Source organism: Caloenas nicobarica, chromosome 9 (assembly GCF_036013445.1).
Source record: "Caloenas nicobarica isolate bCalNic1 chromosome 9, bCalNic1.hap1, whole genome shotgun sequence".
NCBI classification, from domain to species: Eukaryota; Metazoa; Chordata; class Aves; order Columbiformes; family Columbidae; genus Caloenas; species Caloenas nicobarica.
This window is the reverse complement of record NC_088253.1, coordinates 12,101,054-12,116,511: the sequence shown is the minus strand read 5'-3', so window position 1 is coordinate 12,116,511 and position 15,458 is coordinate 12,101,054. Positions and strand designations below refer to the sequence as shown.

At 38.8% G+C, this 15,458-nt stretch overlaps 1 protein-coding gene across 1 annotated transcript in view; it reads right to left on the bottom strand.

Annotated features, from left to right (window-relative positions):
• Nucleotides 1-607: 607 nt before the first annotated feature.
• Nucleotides 608-15,458, bottom strand: part of CDH5 (cadherin 5) — a 30,626-nt gene continuing 15,775 nt past the window's right edge. The window contains exons 2-12 of the mRNA XM_065641098.1: nucleotides 13,853-14,036; nucleotides 11,273-11,561; nucleotides 11,066-11,182; nucleotides 10,137-10,301; nucleotides 9,513-9,700; nucleotides 7,493-7,746; nucleotides 6,779-6,921; nucleotides 5,837-5,961; nucleotides 4,669-4,777; nucleotides 4,124-4,369; nucleotides 608-3,290 (exon numbers count right to left, since the gene is read on the bottom strand). Of these exons, the coding sequence (XP_065497170.1) occupies nucleotides 2,797-3,290; nucleotides 4,124-4,369; nucleotides 4,669-4,777; nucleotides 5,837-5,961; nucleotides 6,779-6,921; nucleotides 7,493-7,746; nucleotides 9,513-9,700; nucleotides 10,137-10,301; nucleotides 11,066-11,182; nucleotides 11,273-11,561; nucleotides 13,853-14,023 (2,301 nt within the window). The 5' untranslated portion in view covers nucleotides 14,024-14,036 and the 3' untranslated portion in view covers nucleotides 608-2,796. The remainder of the gene's footprint in view (nucleotides 3,291-4,123; nucleotides 4,370-4,668; nucleotides 4,778-5,836; nucleotides 5,962-6,778; nucleotides 6,922-7,492; nucleotides 7,747-9,512; nucleotides 9,701-10,136; nucleotides 10,302-11,065; nucleotides 11,183-11,272; nucleotides 11,562-13,852; nucleotides 14,037-15,458) is intronic.

Sequence of the window (15,458 nt, the reverse complement as noted above, 5' to 3'; positions counted from 1 at the left end):
CTGTCATGTCCTGTCTAAATCCTGGCCTGTGATAAAGCTGGAAGTTTTCCTGCTGTAGAGAGCGATCCTTCTTGCCTAAGCCTGTGGCAGTGGATCAGCGAAGAAGCGCCAGCAGGCGGGTGGTGGTGCTGGGGTGTCACCCAGGGAGGTGACACTGACAGACCACTCAGGTGGTGCCCATATGTGCAGTTCCCCATGGGTGGGTGGTACGTACTGACCCAGGGTGTTTGGACTTTCTGTTCTGCAGCCTGTCCTTTCCCATCAGAGAGGAGTACTTTTCCAGTAGGAAAAAAGAGCTAAACCACCAAACATCTGCTGGGAATTTGGGTGCGTCGTGTAGCACTGATGAGTCCTCCACAGTCAGAGGGTTCAACCTGACGAGCTGCTGAAGCCAGACTGCACTGTTGGGGCTTTTCCTTACCCCAGGAGCTTTACTGACAACTTTCCAAAGAGTGGGAGACAACTTCTTTCGCAGAAAGTCCTCTGGTGAATGTGTCTACTCTGAACTTGCTTAGAGCGTAGATACCAGTGTTTTTATGGTTGAATTCACTGTGGTACAAAGCCTGGTATTGTCTTCTGTGTGAAACTCATTAATGCACAGAAAATCTGAACTTGAGATTGGCTTTTATCTAGTAAAAAAAATACAGTACAGGAATATAAAAAGAAACTATCCAGTGCAAACATCTTCATACAGTGGAAATTGCTACAGTGTTCCTTAAAATAGCTTTATAAAACAGGCTTAAAAATAGCAATTACAGGTAATATTATCTGGATGCTGCTTACCAAAGTACTTACTGCACTAAATAATTTCATAACTAACTCTACCTGTTGATAGCCAATACCTTAGTTACTGATGAAAACTTTAAACTGTAAGTATTATTAGTTAGCACTCTTTATAATATACTAATATGCGGAACCTCAATAGCATACACTTGAATGGATTAAGCAAAACAGAAGAGAATGAACACATTAAAAATAAAACCAAGGCTGTCATTGCAAATTGTACTTCTTATATAAAGGATGTGATCCAAAGCTGATTTGCAGATGTGCAGAATTCTACTTAGTTTTCCTTTAGTTCATATTTGAAAATTTTTTGAGTGATTGCGTTATTGAGGATAGTAGGCATTAGTGTCCAGCTAAGTATTGCATTGGACAACTTTGTATAGTAGTGAGGACTGATGTGAGACCGTATTATAGTGCATTGCTATTTCCTGCCAAGAAAGCATTTTGGGGGAAGGGCATGTAAATTAGAGATGACATGAATAAGTGAAAAGCAAATTTGTGAGGTTCCACGATATTGGTTTAGGAAAAAAAAATATTTAGCATTAATTGATTAGCTACCAAATTTAAATAATCAAATCAACTAAATTAATATATACAGCTCCAGCACAGATTCTGCAGAACTGAGTATCTGTGTGGCAGGGCTCTGTTCCTGCTGAAGGCAATGGGAATCTGCATTGCCAGGAGCCAGGGACAGGCCAGTGTCCTAAGAGACCCGCATTTTACATGATGTGTTTGGCTGGGTAACTTCCTGCATGGGAAGTTTCATTCTGTTCATTCTGTGGCTCTTCATCAGTCAAGAAACTAAACACATGCTTACCAGGGACATAGTAGTTGCAGCTTCAAAACCTTACTTACATTTGCGGTTCTTTTATGCAGACAAATGTGTGGGTGTGTAGCATTCTGGTTTGGAAGTCTACAATATTTTCCTAGGTGGAAAATACCTGTTTTACAGTACCTGCTTAGAAAAAAATCAAAACAATTTCACAGTAATGAGGCCTTTCATTTGTGTTTGTCCCTGAAAAAATACAATTGCTTTAATAATGTTGAATAAAAAAACCTATTCAACCTCTTTAGAAATCTAGAGAGACCTATGTTGCCATCTAGAGAGATTTACAGTATTGGAGTCTCAACATTCCCCTGATCTTTGCATTTCCTGCCCTGCAGGATATGTTCCGCTGAGTAACACTGAGATCCTATTTACAGAGAGAAAAAACAATTTTGCTGCTAGCTAGAGCAAATTCTAGCATGCCAGAAAGGTGCCTGAAATCATCATCAGGCTGTTAAAAATGACAGATGAAACCAGATTGTGCATCTAAAAATTCTGTCTAATTTTATCTTTAGTAACTCATATATGTAGTAGAAAACTATAAAGCAAGAATAATTAATAGATTGGAAAGAAGGAGAAATCATGCCTCTTTTTGAAAGTGATGGGATAATTTCTAATATGAAGTGACAGACCATATGTTCCTCCTCTCCTCTGCTGGGTAAGCATAAGTGTGGAATGTCAGTAAAGATGTTACAAGAGGGCCGGGCAAACCAGCCGGCTGGAGGTACAGGAGGTTGTTCAAAACATTCCTTCCCAATGCCACCCAACCTCTCTGCTTCAGCGGATGGTGACCTTGAATGTCTGTTGATGAAAACAGTGCAAGAGGAGAGGAATGAAGGAGAAACTGGGGACAAAACCACTTTTTAAGGAGAAGTGTCTCTGGACAGGGAGAGGAGTTGTGTCCCAGAAGACTCGAGCAGGTCCTCGAGTGGCAATTTTGGGGAAAGAACTGAATGTTAGCAAGGATAGCTGTGCTGGGGGAAGTCAACATATGTGATCTGTGTGTTTCTTTTTAACGCTATGGCGCTCAGGTTGTTGTTGTTTTTTGTTTGTTTGTTTGGGGTTTTTTGTGTGTCTGTTTGAAGTCTTAGTACAGCTTGAATGAAGAGCTGTGAGTTCTTTGACCATTGGCAGGGTCTTGATGTCTGTCTGTAGTGGGAGTGAGAAAATTCATGGCTAATTTGAACTTAATACACAAAATCTTCATTTGGTTCTGATCCATACAGCTCAGCTAACATTTTAAACCTGGGTCCCCAGTCATTTAGAAAGTCATAATCAATATCTGAGTCTGAGGAGCCTGATTCCAGAGAACTGAGAGATTCTGCAATGGACTCGGCACCTTCGTAGCCATAAATGTGAAGTGTGTCATAGGGCAGCAAATCCCTGTCATTGTCGGCTTCATCTTTCTTAACCTCAATCATCATTTCCATTTCTCCAGCACCAGAAGTCATATTTCCAGGAGGCTTTTGGACCTGTGCATATGGAGAGGGAGCTGCTTCAGGCTTTAGACCATTCTTGCGGACAGAGTTGAGTACAGATACATCGTAGCTGGTGGTGTCCATTTCTCCACCACCTTCTTCATCATAAGTGACAAGCTGTTCATGAATCTCTGCCACATTCCTCCCAAGACCACTCAAATCCTTCTTGTGTCTCTTTCTTAGAAGAATTAGCAATGTGATTACTGCAAAGAAAACTTAGATGAGCATGTGTAAATGAAGAAGTAGGGAACAACAATTGCATTTAAACAAATCGCACTTAAGATATGTAACACAGTCTGAAGTGTTTTTTCCGTGTGTTTGTTTTTGTTTGTTTGGGTTTTTTTTACACTATTAAAAAAAAGGTTTTAAATGCTATTTAACTGTAGGATTTTTATGTTCTCAAAGCAGTTCAGTGGGTACAGGAATTGTACCACTGACTCTTGAGCCAGAATCACAAGTACAATGTATAGTGTCACAAGTTCATTGAATCGACTACTGCCTTGAACTGGTAAATCGTTTAATGCCAGGCATCAGGTGCTACTTATGTGCTAATTGCATAGGAGGCCTCTTCAAGCAAGAAAAAGTGTTGCTCCTTCTCTGATACATTACAAATACTGCAAATATGTACTGATCTGCTGATTTGTTACAGATTATTTATGTATATATGTCCACTGTACTGTTCAAGGGGCTTCCAGACTAGTTCAGCCTTTGGAAACAGGAATCCTATTATTATTGCCCCAGCACAAATTTCCTGTTTTATAGCTGCGTGTGAGGCTAGTAACAGTAAATTAAGTATATTATGCATACCTGCAATAACCTTTCAGTGACTCAGCCTCTCCAATAGACTGAACAGTTTTGTAGCTGAAACTATGCTAACAAGCCAAATCGAAAGAGCGAGATGTATCAAATAGTTACAGTATTTCTGCCTTTCTGACCATTTGATAGCCACAAAGGTTTTGTAGATCTCAGTTAAGAAAAAACCCAAAACAATCCCCACATTTAAAGTTAGAGAACATAACAAAAGTCAAATACTTACTAATAATAGTGAAGATACAGATAAAAATTGCCACCAGTGCTTGTATACTGACTCCAACTTGTTTAGCTCTTTCCTCACAAAAAGTGAAGTTGCCTTTTTCATTACACTTGCAGACACTGATGACAAGTGTATTTGTGCTGCTGAGCTCAGGATCACCGTTGTCTGAGATGATGACAGGCAGGTAGTGGATTTTGGCAAGTTCACGATTAAATTGTCCATATTTGACAGTGACATTAGCTGTGTTATCTGGAAGAAGTAACAACATCTAATTAAGTGATAATCTCTACCAGATTTTCCTTATAGATTATCAGTCAGTTGGTACATCTTCCCCTTAGACAGAGCCAGCCTTTGGGGAATGCAGTGAAACTTGGGTGGCAACAAATACCATTTTTTTTCACTAAGTTGAGCCTTTACAAATAAATTGTTACTTAGCTCAGCTAGACCAGTCATAGGTCATTGCTGCAGCTCTTCTCCCCCATGTCTTAGTGTCTCACTTATTGTCTCACTTTGGCTGGCTGAGAAAATGCATTGCAGGGATACACTACCGTAGTTCTCAACCAAGGAGAAGTTGCTATCTTCTGTGGCCAGGGAGTATTTGAAGAAACCTCTAGGTGATGTTTCATCCTTGTCAGTAGCTGAAATCCTGATGATAACCTACAAAGATGGAAGAGGTCAAAATTTTCAGTATATATTGCTTCCAATGATAGAACTGTTCACACTATTAAGTTAGAGCTGCGCTATGTATCCTGTGTAACCCTTCAGTAAAGGGCAGGACAAAGAGATATTGTGATGCTCCTCTTCAAGTTCTTTCAAGGCAAGTAATTTCCTGGTAGACCTCCAAAACCAGCAGTCTTGTCCTTTCATTCACAGGTAGAAAACAAAAGAGGAAATCTTGTGTAATTAAAGCATAAAAAAAGTCTTATGCACAAAGACGTGGCTCATTTAAATACTGAAGGTGGCTGTCTTCTAAAGTGTTCAGCTTACTTAGAGGTATGACTCTCATTCATTGCATGTCGTTGAGACTGCCACTCGTGAATGACATGCATCTTTTTGGAAACCTCAATCTGGGATAGCTTAGATGTATAAAATATAAAAAAATGTGTATGATTATGTCCCGAAGGTATTTTTAAAAATAAATTAAAGGTGAAATAATACTTTGTGTGTTTTAACAGATTCCATCAGAGAGTCCAGTCTGTGACAAAGTCTCTTAATTTAACAAACATTACATGTATGGGCTAAATACTTGTGTCTGAGACCAAACATCTGAAAGCACAAATACTAACACTGTGCATGCAGATGCTTGTGCTCTGATGAATACCACTATAATGTTATATGCAGCAATGTTTCTTTTAGTATTTTGAAATGGTTTCATTCTCAGTATCATGTACGAGCATTTGCGTGATAAAAACAAATTGCTAATTTTTGCTCTACAAGGCTTGACTGTACTTCATGGTTCAATTGCTAATGCACATATGTTCTTAAAAGTCTGGAGGCAGTGGAACTGTGCAGCCCATGTGTATAAGCAGATGAAAGTCAATATTCCAACACTGTAAAGTCCTGAAGAGAGACTTCTGACCACTGATGTTTTGGAAATCAGTGAAATGATCAGGTGCTTGTGTGTGAAAATTGAGACTTTTATTAAAAGGCATTTTTTGACTGAGCTTGCAAGTAGATAATTCAGGTTTAAGGGAAAAACGCTTCATCCTGTCTCACCTTTCCTGGTGCAGCATTTTCACACACTCTGGGTTCTTCAGGATAAACAAGTTCTGGAGCATTATCATTTTCATCAGTAACTATTACGTGAACTTGGGCATGTGATTCTCGGTCAGAAAGGCGACCTGAAATGACAGTAACAACAGTACAGGTCTCTGAGATATCCGGAATCTCAGTGCTGTCTAGGCCTCCCATTTCTACTGTTTGCGTTCACCTCCACGCCTCCTGCATGACAAATATGGGGTGTTTCTAGCTCCATCATTAATTTAAGCTTTTCCTTTGACAGAATGAGATATTTTCCTAAAACCTCTCCTACTGGCCTAAACCATCAAGGACCTATGAGGAAGAAAATGACAATTTCTTACGGTTTCTTCTCACTGTGTGGCTGTGGGATCCAGTATCATTCTCTGGCACTGAGGCAGCAGGCACAGAACAGGCCATGTCTGTGTTATTAGGTATCTTTTTCCCCCAGAAAAGGCTGCCCTCCCAGCCCGGCTGGGGCCTGCCCCCCGGCCTGCCCTGCGCCCCGAGCGGAGCAGAGCTGCGTGGAGGAGCCTGCGCAACGATGCTGCCTGGGCTGCAGCCTGGGAGGGAGAGTCGGTACCTCTCTGTGAGGGAATGAAGCTGGCTGGGGTGTTTCTGCTCTAACCACAGGCTTATCCCTCTTTCCCAAGCTGCTTCCTCTCCACATGCCCGTTTTATTCCTTGTAACAAACGGAATGCATTTTCCTAATAGCTTGGGGCCAAATCTTAAAACTGTATTTGACCTATTTGTAGGGACTCATTTGATTTGGAAGATTATTGCGCAAACCTTGCGAGCATCCCTTTCGTAGCTTAGTGGAAACAGGCTGACAGGTTGTGGGTTTCCTTTTTGAAAAGCTACAGTCCTGCTGTAAAGTTGTACACTGATTTCTTTCAAATAGGGGAGTGGATAGCACTTACCATCTTCAAGGATTTCCTGAGCTGCAACGGTGATGTTGTATGAGGAACTGAATTCTCTGTCCAGGGGCTTGGGAAGTTGAATAATTCCAGTATCGGATACCCTGACATAGTCTCCATTAGGACTAGCTCTTCGTCGAATAAATCTGGTTTTTGTTTAAAAAGAGACATGTCAATGCGAGGGTGATTATACCGTGCTTCACCTCAGTTCTTTGTAGTGGAAAGTCAGAGAGTTCTTATGTGACAAATCACGTTAATATCTTGACCAGGCAGTCTCGGAATATTTTCCTAAAATTATGCAAGCTGTGGGAGTTAAATATGTCTGTTGGAAGAGTTTCCAGATTTTTATCTTTTACTGTTTCAGAAGTCTATTTTCTTTTCAAAACACAGACTTGAGGGAGTTATTACAATAAAAAATGTAACAATACATTATAACCATGTAAAGATAGCCAGGATTATTCATTTTCCTGTAAATGCGCAGATATTTAATCAGTAAGTTTCTGTGGTAATTAAATGGGTAAATGTAATTTATGTTCATGTTTGTTGGTTACCATATGTATCCATGGCTGCAGTGCCAGAAAAATCAAATTGGATTTTTTTTTTTAGCATGCAGATTCTGAAAAACAGAGCCAAAATCTCAGTTCTTTGTCAAATTCATGGAATCATTAACGAATTCACCACTTTAAAACAGAATTACTAAAGCTAATGTCATGTTACCTGATTTTCCGTTTAGCGGCATCAGGGTCGTGTGCCCAAACTGATCCAAGTGTTCTTATTTCTGGATCGTTTTCCCTTACTTTAAATTCATATGGTAGTTTAGTGAAGACAGGAGGCTCATCAACATCAGTGACTTCAATGGTGACTGTTGAAATGCTCCTGGAGCCACCGGATTTGAAATAGCGAAGATCAACTGTGGGATCTGTTGCTTCAATGTCAAACCTGTATTCTGCTACTTTTTCGAAGTCCAGGGGCTAGAAAAAAGACAAACAGATATTCTTCCTTTGGAGATGTCTAAGTAAACTTTGCAGTAACTATCTGTGCAAATTTAAGCTGTGTACTCTAATCCATGTTTGGAAATATTACCAAATTGCATCTTAGCTAGACTCTTGGGAGAGCATGTCCAAACTGACCATCTCCTTCATACAATGGTTTTAGCAACTTCTGGCTTTGAACAGATTCATCCAGTATTCTAAGTTCAGGAAGTATTTCTTGGTTTAAATTATTTTCTGTAGCTATCAAAACTTGTTTAGCTGCTTTTTCTGAAATGTTGGGGACGAGATTCTCTTCTTCTTGGCAAGACTTTCTGTTCTGAAGTCACCCAAGGCAGAGTTCATAGCTGCGCTGACTGGTGCCTGGGCCATTTACCAATAAACAACATCCACTTCCTTGGTTTTCCCGTTGACTGAGATTATAAACGGAATCATACAATGGAAGGAAGACCAGGAAGTGAGGAGAATGCCCAAGCAATCACTCATTTAAAAGTTTGTGTCCCTTTGTGCTGTCACCTGAGATTATAAAAGCACCGTGAAATACACAGCAGGTAATTGTGGTGACTCTTGTTTTTCTCTTTGAGAAGACATTGCAATTGGAAGTGCTAGTGCTTATCCAGCAGCTGAAATTTTATCTCACGTGGCTGCATATTTAGAATTATGACATGTGCGTGGCCAAAAGCATGTTACAAAACAGTGGGGTGAACTTTTTCCCACTGCGTGTTAAAAGGGGAGCTGATTCCGAATCAGCCAGTGTGTGTATGTGTGGGGTTTCTTACTGCTGCCGCTCTGGGCAGCCGCTGCAAGCCCTGCGCTCCTGGGCTGCTGGGAAGAGCAGGGGAAGGGCTGATTTGGAGAAGGAAAGCTGCTGGCACCTCAGTGACCACACCTGAGACTTTACTGCCCATCTTGGAGTACTTGGTACTTTTTTCCCTTAAAGTTTTCTTCTTAATGACATTTCTAGTCTTAGTAGTTACAGAGACATGTCTGGAAGTGAAAAACACATTCTTGTCAATCTGAGGCTTACAGGACATGATTTATAGTCCTTCCTCTTTTTTTTTTTTTTTTTTTCTTTCTTCACTCTGACTCAATGAAATCAATGAACTCTTGGCTTGGCAGTGCTCTGCATAACACAGGAATGTTTCTTGGTACAAATCAAGTATGTTTGAGAATTAAAAAACAAAGAGCAGACCATAATAAAGGCTTTGGAAAGTCTGGTCTGTCCTGAAGAGTTAAAAGGAATTAGTGAGGAAGCTCTGAAAACACCCTGAAGAAATTTAGAGAGCTGTGACTCAGGTTGGAGCAAGCGCCAAACTGTAAAGAGCATGTTCAGAGGGGTGGTCAGGTGGACTTGTTCACATTTCTACTTTGTTTTCACTTAGGCTGCAGAAGGGAAAGATTCTTTGATTTGGTCAGTTGGTCCATCTCTTAAAATCACTGACTCTTCGAAGAATCCAAATATCTGGTTTGTGAGAAGCCTGAACTGTGTAACCTGAATATCTGACACAGTCCCCATTGCACTCTGCAGTAATTCTAGATTTTCCCAGAGCTGGCGGTTAAAATGAGCTGGTGAATCACCAGCTCTTCTCTTCCCAGAGCTCACAGAACAGGGTTTTTAAGATGAATGTATTTCATGCTGACTTCCACACTTTTTCATTTTTTCCTGCTGCTAGTCCCAAACTGAATCAAACACCCTTGTTACACATAATAATACACAAAATAATTATCTTTGTTACTGGGAAAAGTACCTTCTTTGGCCTAATGATTCCTTCATTTGTGAATGGATTTGCTACAATTTCAAAGGTGTCCCTGTAATCTCCTCTGACAAAACTGTATTTTGTATTTCTGTGTTGTGGTTCATCAACATCTTCTACTTTGACTCTGCCAACTTCTCCTCCTACTGAAATGTTTTCAGGAACTTTAAAGTGGAATGATGCTGTTAAAAGAAAACAAACAAACAAACAAACAAACCCGACAACAAAGACATAAGGAGTGTGTACATGGAAGTTAGAACTTAGTCAAAAATTGTTCTTAGTTTATAGACATACAAAAAAATATTTCATTGAGAATTCAGCATTATGTATCTCTAGAGACAGCACTTTGATGTATTTTTTATAAAAGTATAATTAATTCTCAAAATTGTCAAGATCTTTTGCAAAGTGATAAAATCATTATTGTTTTTTATTTTCTCCTCTAGGTGCGAGTCACCCAGGAAATGTAGCCAGGGCCGCACTACAGAAGGCCTTCTGAATATGTAAGATTCTTTTGTCCACTTTTAAGAAAAGTTAAATTGTTATAAACTCTGACATAAATTGGTTATAGTCATGTCAGCCGTTGGTTTCCAACTGATACAGCGCTTGCATTATACTTACGGTGCTTGAATACTGGGAAGTTGTCATTGATGTCGGTTAAAGTGATAATGACTGTAGCTGTGCTTGAATCCCCAGAAGACCCTGGAGCATCTTTTGCTTTAACAATAATTTCATATGTCGACTGATGCTCTCTGTCTAAATCAGCCCTTGTTGTAGAAATCACACCTTTGAAAAAATAACATTGAATATGATTAGGTTTTGCGGCATGTCCAATATCTCTTAACTTTGACAGCAAATTTTTGCCTTATGCCACACATTCAGCTTTAAGTAGCATTTTTACGGTGGTATTTTGCTAAGGCCAGAAAAGTTAGAAATCTTTCTTACATGATAGAATATTTGGGAGATTTTGTACATTACATTCCTTTAAACTGATACTGATCCTTGCTGCTTAGAAACAGTCTAACAATGTCTAAACTTGGTCACTACAGCATCTAGAGACTTTGAGCACCTCTTTATCTGAGTTATTTGCTCCAGAGGACTAGCAAGGTTACAAGACATTGTGACATTATTTTTAAAACTGGGCAAAATTTAAACAAGAAAGTTTAGGAAAGCAAAGGGTTGAGTTATTGAATGCTGTTTCAGAATTTATGTATTCTCCTTTTCCTGTTTGATCAAAGGAATGGTATCTACGCTAAACTGAAACTTGAACTTATATTAGCTCCTAGTCAGTCTCTTCATCAGTGGGAAAAAATGACCTTTTATCTTCTCATATAGTTCATGGCACCTGATATCCTGACTTTATTAGTTCATTTCCAGATGCAGGCAGTGGCATTGTGTGAGTGTGAATGAAACATCTTTCTAAATTATGGTTAAAATTATAGTTTTGAGTTATTATCTGCCTTTTCCAGAATAATGAAGGCTTAAAACTGTGTTTTCTTCAAAGTGTAAGGTAAGGACAAAGTGTAAGGACATTTGCTTATTTCACCTACCAGAGTCATCAACTGTGAAGTATTCGTCTCCTTTAATGACTTGATAGGTAACTGTAGCATGACCTGTAACTGTTGGGTCATCAGCGTCTACAGCTGTCACTTTGGTGACTGAGGTTCCTAGAAAAGGGTTTTTCAAACAGCATGTTTAGTATAAATTCTGCCTTTTAACCAGAGACATGAAAGGAAGTGAGTGATGGAAGAACGTACCTACTGGCGACATTTCTGGGACAGATCCATTGAATACCTTTTGTACAAACACAGGGACATTGTCGTTAATATCATAAACCTTGATAATGAATTTAGATGGGGGTTCCAGTGACTGGTTGTTTCTTCTGTCAATAATGAGAGCAGTCAGCTCATACTCTGCTTTCTTTTCTCTGTCCAGTCTCTCAAATGCATATACATCACCACTGGTTTCTTCCACTTTAAAAATGGTGTTGGCATATTCACCCTCAATAATATACTTAGCGTAGTTGTTCCTTACGCTTGATGTGATCTAGAAGAAAAGATAAAAGTGAGCTTTGGTGTCTAGATGCGGTATAGTTCATACCAGAAGATACACAGAATCATAACCTTCTTCAGGCTCAGTTTGAAACCAGAATGGCCATCAAGACTTTTGATGACAGCTGGAGTATTGCGGAACAAACAGCACTACAGCAGCTACAGCCATGCAGGCTTATGGGGTGAAACTTGTATCCAGACTGACAGTTGCTTGCTTATATATCAAGAAGCAATTTTTAAATCATATCTCATATTTCCCAAAGATTTAAATTGTTCATGCAGTTAACACATACAAATCATCAATCTCATTATGTCTGAAATAACACACGCCACCACGTTCAGTTTGAGCTACTCTTGTTTGCAAGTAATCTTCTGAATTTAGCAGAGATTTTGCTTAGATTGCACAGAATTACAAAATCAGATCTTCATTCACAGGTATTGACATTATTCAGCATTAGTTTCTATTACTTGGCATTTAGCAGAATTCTTGCTGTAGCTGACAGCTTTCTTGTATTTAGTCACATGCAATTTTTTCATAGCCTTACAGGCCATGACAGTAAACTTCTACCCCATAGATTCTAAATTTTAACATTATATGCAATGAAAATGGGATGGGATGAAAGTACTGAACATTAATCAGTTTTAAAATGTAATTTAATCTGATCTCAAATGGTTTTGCACATCATTTAATCTGCAGGTAATCTGATGATTCATCCCTTTCCATACTTCATCAATCTAAGGACAGTGATAGCAGGTTTAAACCACAATTTTCTGTGCATCATATCAGCGTTCTTACTTCAGCAAGCTATTTATCAATGATTGCTGGGTTTGATCAAGAATTTCTAGTTTTTTGTTACTGATTTTATCATAAATTGCACCTGTTTCGTATTCAGGATTTGATTTCTTCTGTAGTTGTCATTTACTGTTGATCATGCTTTCATTTCTGTTTTCTGTTTTGAAATGTGTCATTAAAATTTTCTTTCCTCATTCCACATACTTAATCATACTTCTGGCTGCCACGCCTGCTGAAGAACAGTTTACAACTCTGGAGATGTAACACAGGAAATAACCTCAGCCTTGCCTCAAAGATAGGATAGTCTGTACCTTCTTTCTCAATTTTTATTTACTTATTCAGTGTAAAAGGTATAGACTTCCAAGATTGCCTTTTCTAAAACTGAGGATGAACATACAAAGGAGAGGATCCAAGGTCATGAAAGATAAAATCAAATTGTATCAGCATATTCCTGCAGCTGTCGCTCAGTTCTGCCACGCTGCTCCTGTGGCCTCTTTTGAAGGGTTTATCAAGTGTTCAATCCTGCAAATGCAGTGCCCTGAGCACAGCCATTGCAAAAGCAATCAGAAGCACTCCACTGCTGAAAGACCACAGAGCACAGTACAAAGTGAATTACTCTTATTTAGGACAGCTCCAGGAATGGAATCGTTCTCCTCAATCTACCACCGAATTGGTCTGAAATGAAACGGAGATGTCCTGTGTGAGCTGCGCATACCCTGTGGCCTCTCGCCTCCCTCCTGCGTTCTGCCAGTAAGCACCACTGAGCATGAAAGGTCTGTTTCACTTGGCGAGACGGCTCTGGCAGGTACTGATTGTTGTACATGGGAGGAAAACCTACAACTGCATTTATCTGAAAAGTGTCAAAGCAGTTAAATTTGAAAGACTAGATTGGAAGAACTTTGTCTGGGTGATATGCAGTTAATCATAGGATTTTTTGAGCACTGCCCTGAAGAAAATGAGTTTGCAAGCAGGTCAATGCTCATTATTATTTTTTTAAATTATTTTCTTTCACTTTGTGAAACAAATATTTTGATTGTGCAACAGTATTCCTAAACATAGCACTTTTGTTTTGTATCCAAGCTGAGGGATGTAAACTGTATGTTTTTTAGTGTATAGGTTTTTAATAGCTGATCTCCTAGGTTTTTGAAAGAATCTTGAGCTGCCAGAAAAATATTGACATACATCAGCCGCCAGACTTCCTTCCGGTGCACCTGCATGGAATGCAATTCTTGCTTCACTGCAGATGCTCCATACTTGTCATTCTCTAAAATTTATTAATATTCTTCAAAAGAATTAGAACTCCTTTGACATTATTCTTGATTTACTCTGTGTCCACATTCTTAGGATTTTAACACATTAGTATGTTGGAATTAAGACCCATTTCTGTTTCCTTTTTTTCCTCTTCTGCCTAGACTGCAAACAAGTAATACTTTTCGAGATACTCATTTGCTGTCTGCATTTCTAATTATTCTTGCTAACAGACTGCTATTTACCTTGCCAACATGGTGTGGTAATGGTGTATCAATCTCTTCTTTGATATGCATTTGGTTCCATATCCAGTCTCTCTTCTGTCGTTTATGACTGGCATTGTTTGTTTTCTGACTTTCACTGTCAGCAAATGCTGGAGCCAAGAACAATGAGAAAAGTAGAATAAGGTGGTTCATCTTCTTCTGTAGCCTAGAAAGTAATATAAAATATGAAAACTATGTAAATAACAACAGAATCAGATTAATCGGAGAGAGCATATGTGGATATGCAAACAGACTTTTCTTCTATAGGAAAGTTGGATTACTTTCTGTATTTCTTTTCATCTGCCTTAGCATCCAAATTTAAAATATCTGTCTTCTTCCTTCCATGAAACGGTTTTAACTAGATGACAAATGTAAAAAGTAACAAAAATATTTTAACAAAATAAAAAATGTGCAAATTTTGAAAGCTAGCATAAAGGGCAGCATCCACTTGAGCTGCCATAGTTCATCTGAAGAGAAGGTTCAGTAGCGAAGATCACCCGCTGTGCATCGCGGGACGCTCGGGACAGTGGCCATGCGGAGCAGCACCGAGGCTGAGCCAGCCCAAAGTTTCTGTGAGCTCAGCCTGAAATGAAATTTTCCAGCTTGACGAACCCAAATGCAGTGTTTTGACTTGCCCTGACACATAATATGCTGTAGTCCATATCTTCATATAGAAAATATTGATTTAGAATAAAATCTGATTTTTTTGGTTGAAAAAATGATTCATGTGAAATTTTCAATCAATTCCAAGTACAATATAGCAAATTATCTAGCTCAGAGAGCTCATTTATTGATTCAGTTCCTTGTGTTTTGAAACATTTGAAGACAACACTTAAAGTTCCTTTATCCTTTATTCTCAGATTTTACCATCTACAAAATGTTAATTTCTGAAATTATTCTCAGGTGAAACCACGTTTTTGCATCATATGTTACTATTAGCAAACTTTAGGTCTGACTTTCATATCAGATTGAGAACTTACTTTAATGTAGCAAAGCTGATTCATTTTCTTGCTAAATTTGCCCTTCACAATATAAAGGACTGTCAGGGAACTTTAACACTCAACTAATCAGACTTTAAATTACACATAAATGACTTTCCATTATTTTTTAGGATCTGTCAGCATGCGCATCAAAAATAAAACCATTAACTGGGATAGAGAAGTTGACATCGCAGAGGCTGCTAGATTAAATTAATATTTTTGGCAGGAAGGTGCTGCGACGTTTCCAACATTACTCTTTGGTAGCTAGGTAATCAATGTTATCCCATGGTGCACTATCATTGTCAGTAAAAAGATGTTATTTACCATGAAATGTTGCTTTCCCGTACTTTTGTCACTTCTACATTGTTGTTCATAAGCCGACGAACACTCCTTTTTTGTGATTGTGTAGGAAATGAGCAAAGAAGGTGGCTTTGAAGTTGCTTTTTAATAGCTAAGCTGTGTTTTATACAGTTTTGTGGACTCATAAAAATTTTGATTTAGCCAGCTTTTTGTATTCTATGCTCTTATTTTGGCTCCGAATATTTTTAGAAAAATGAGTGAGATTTAATTGTTTTGCTTTGTTTTGTTTGTATACATGAAGATTCTAC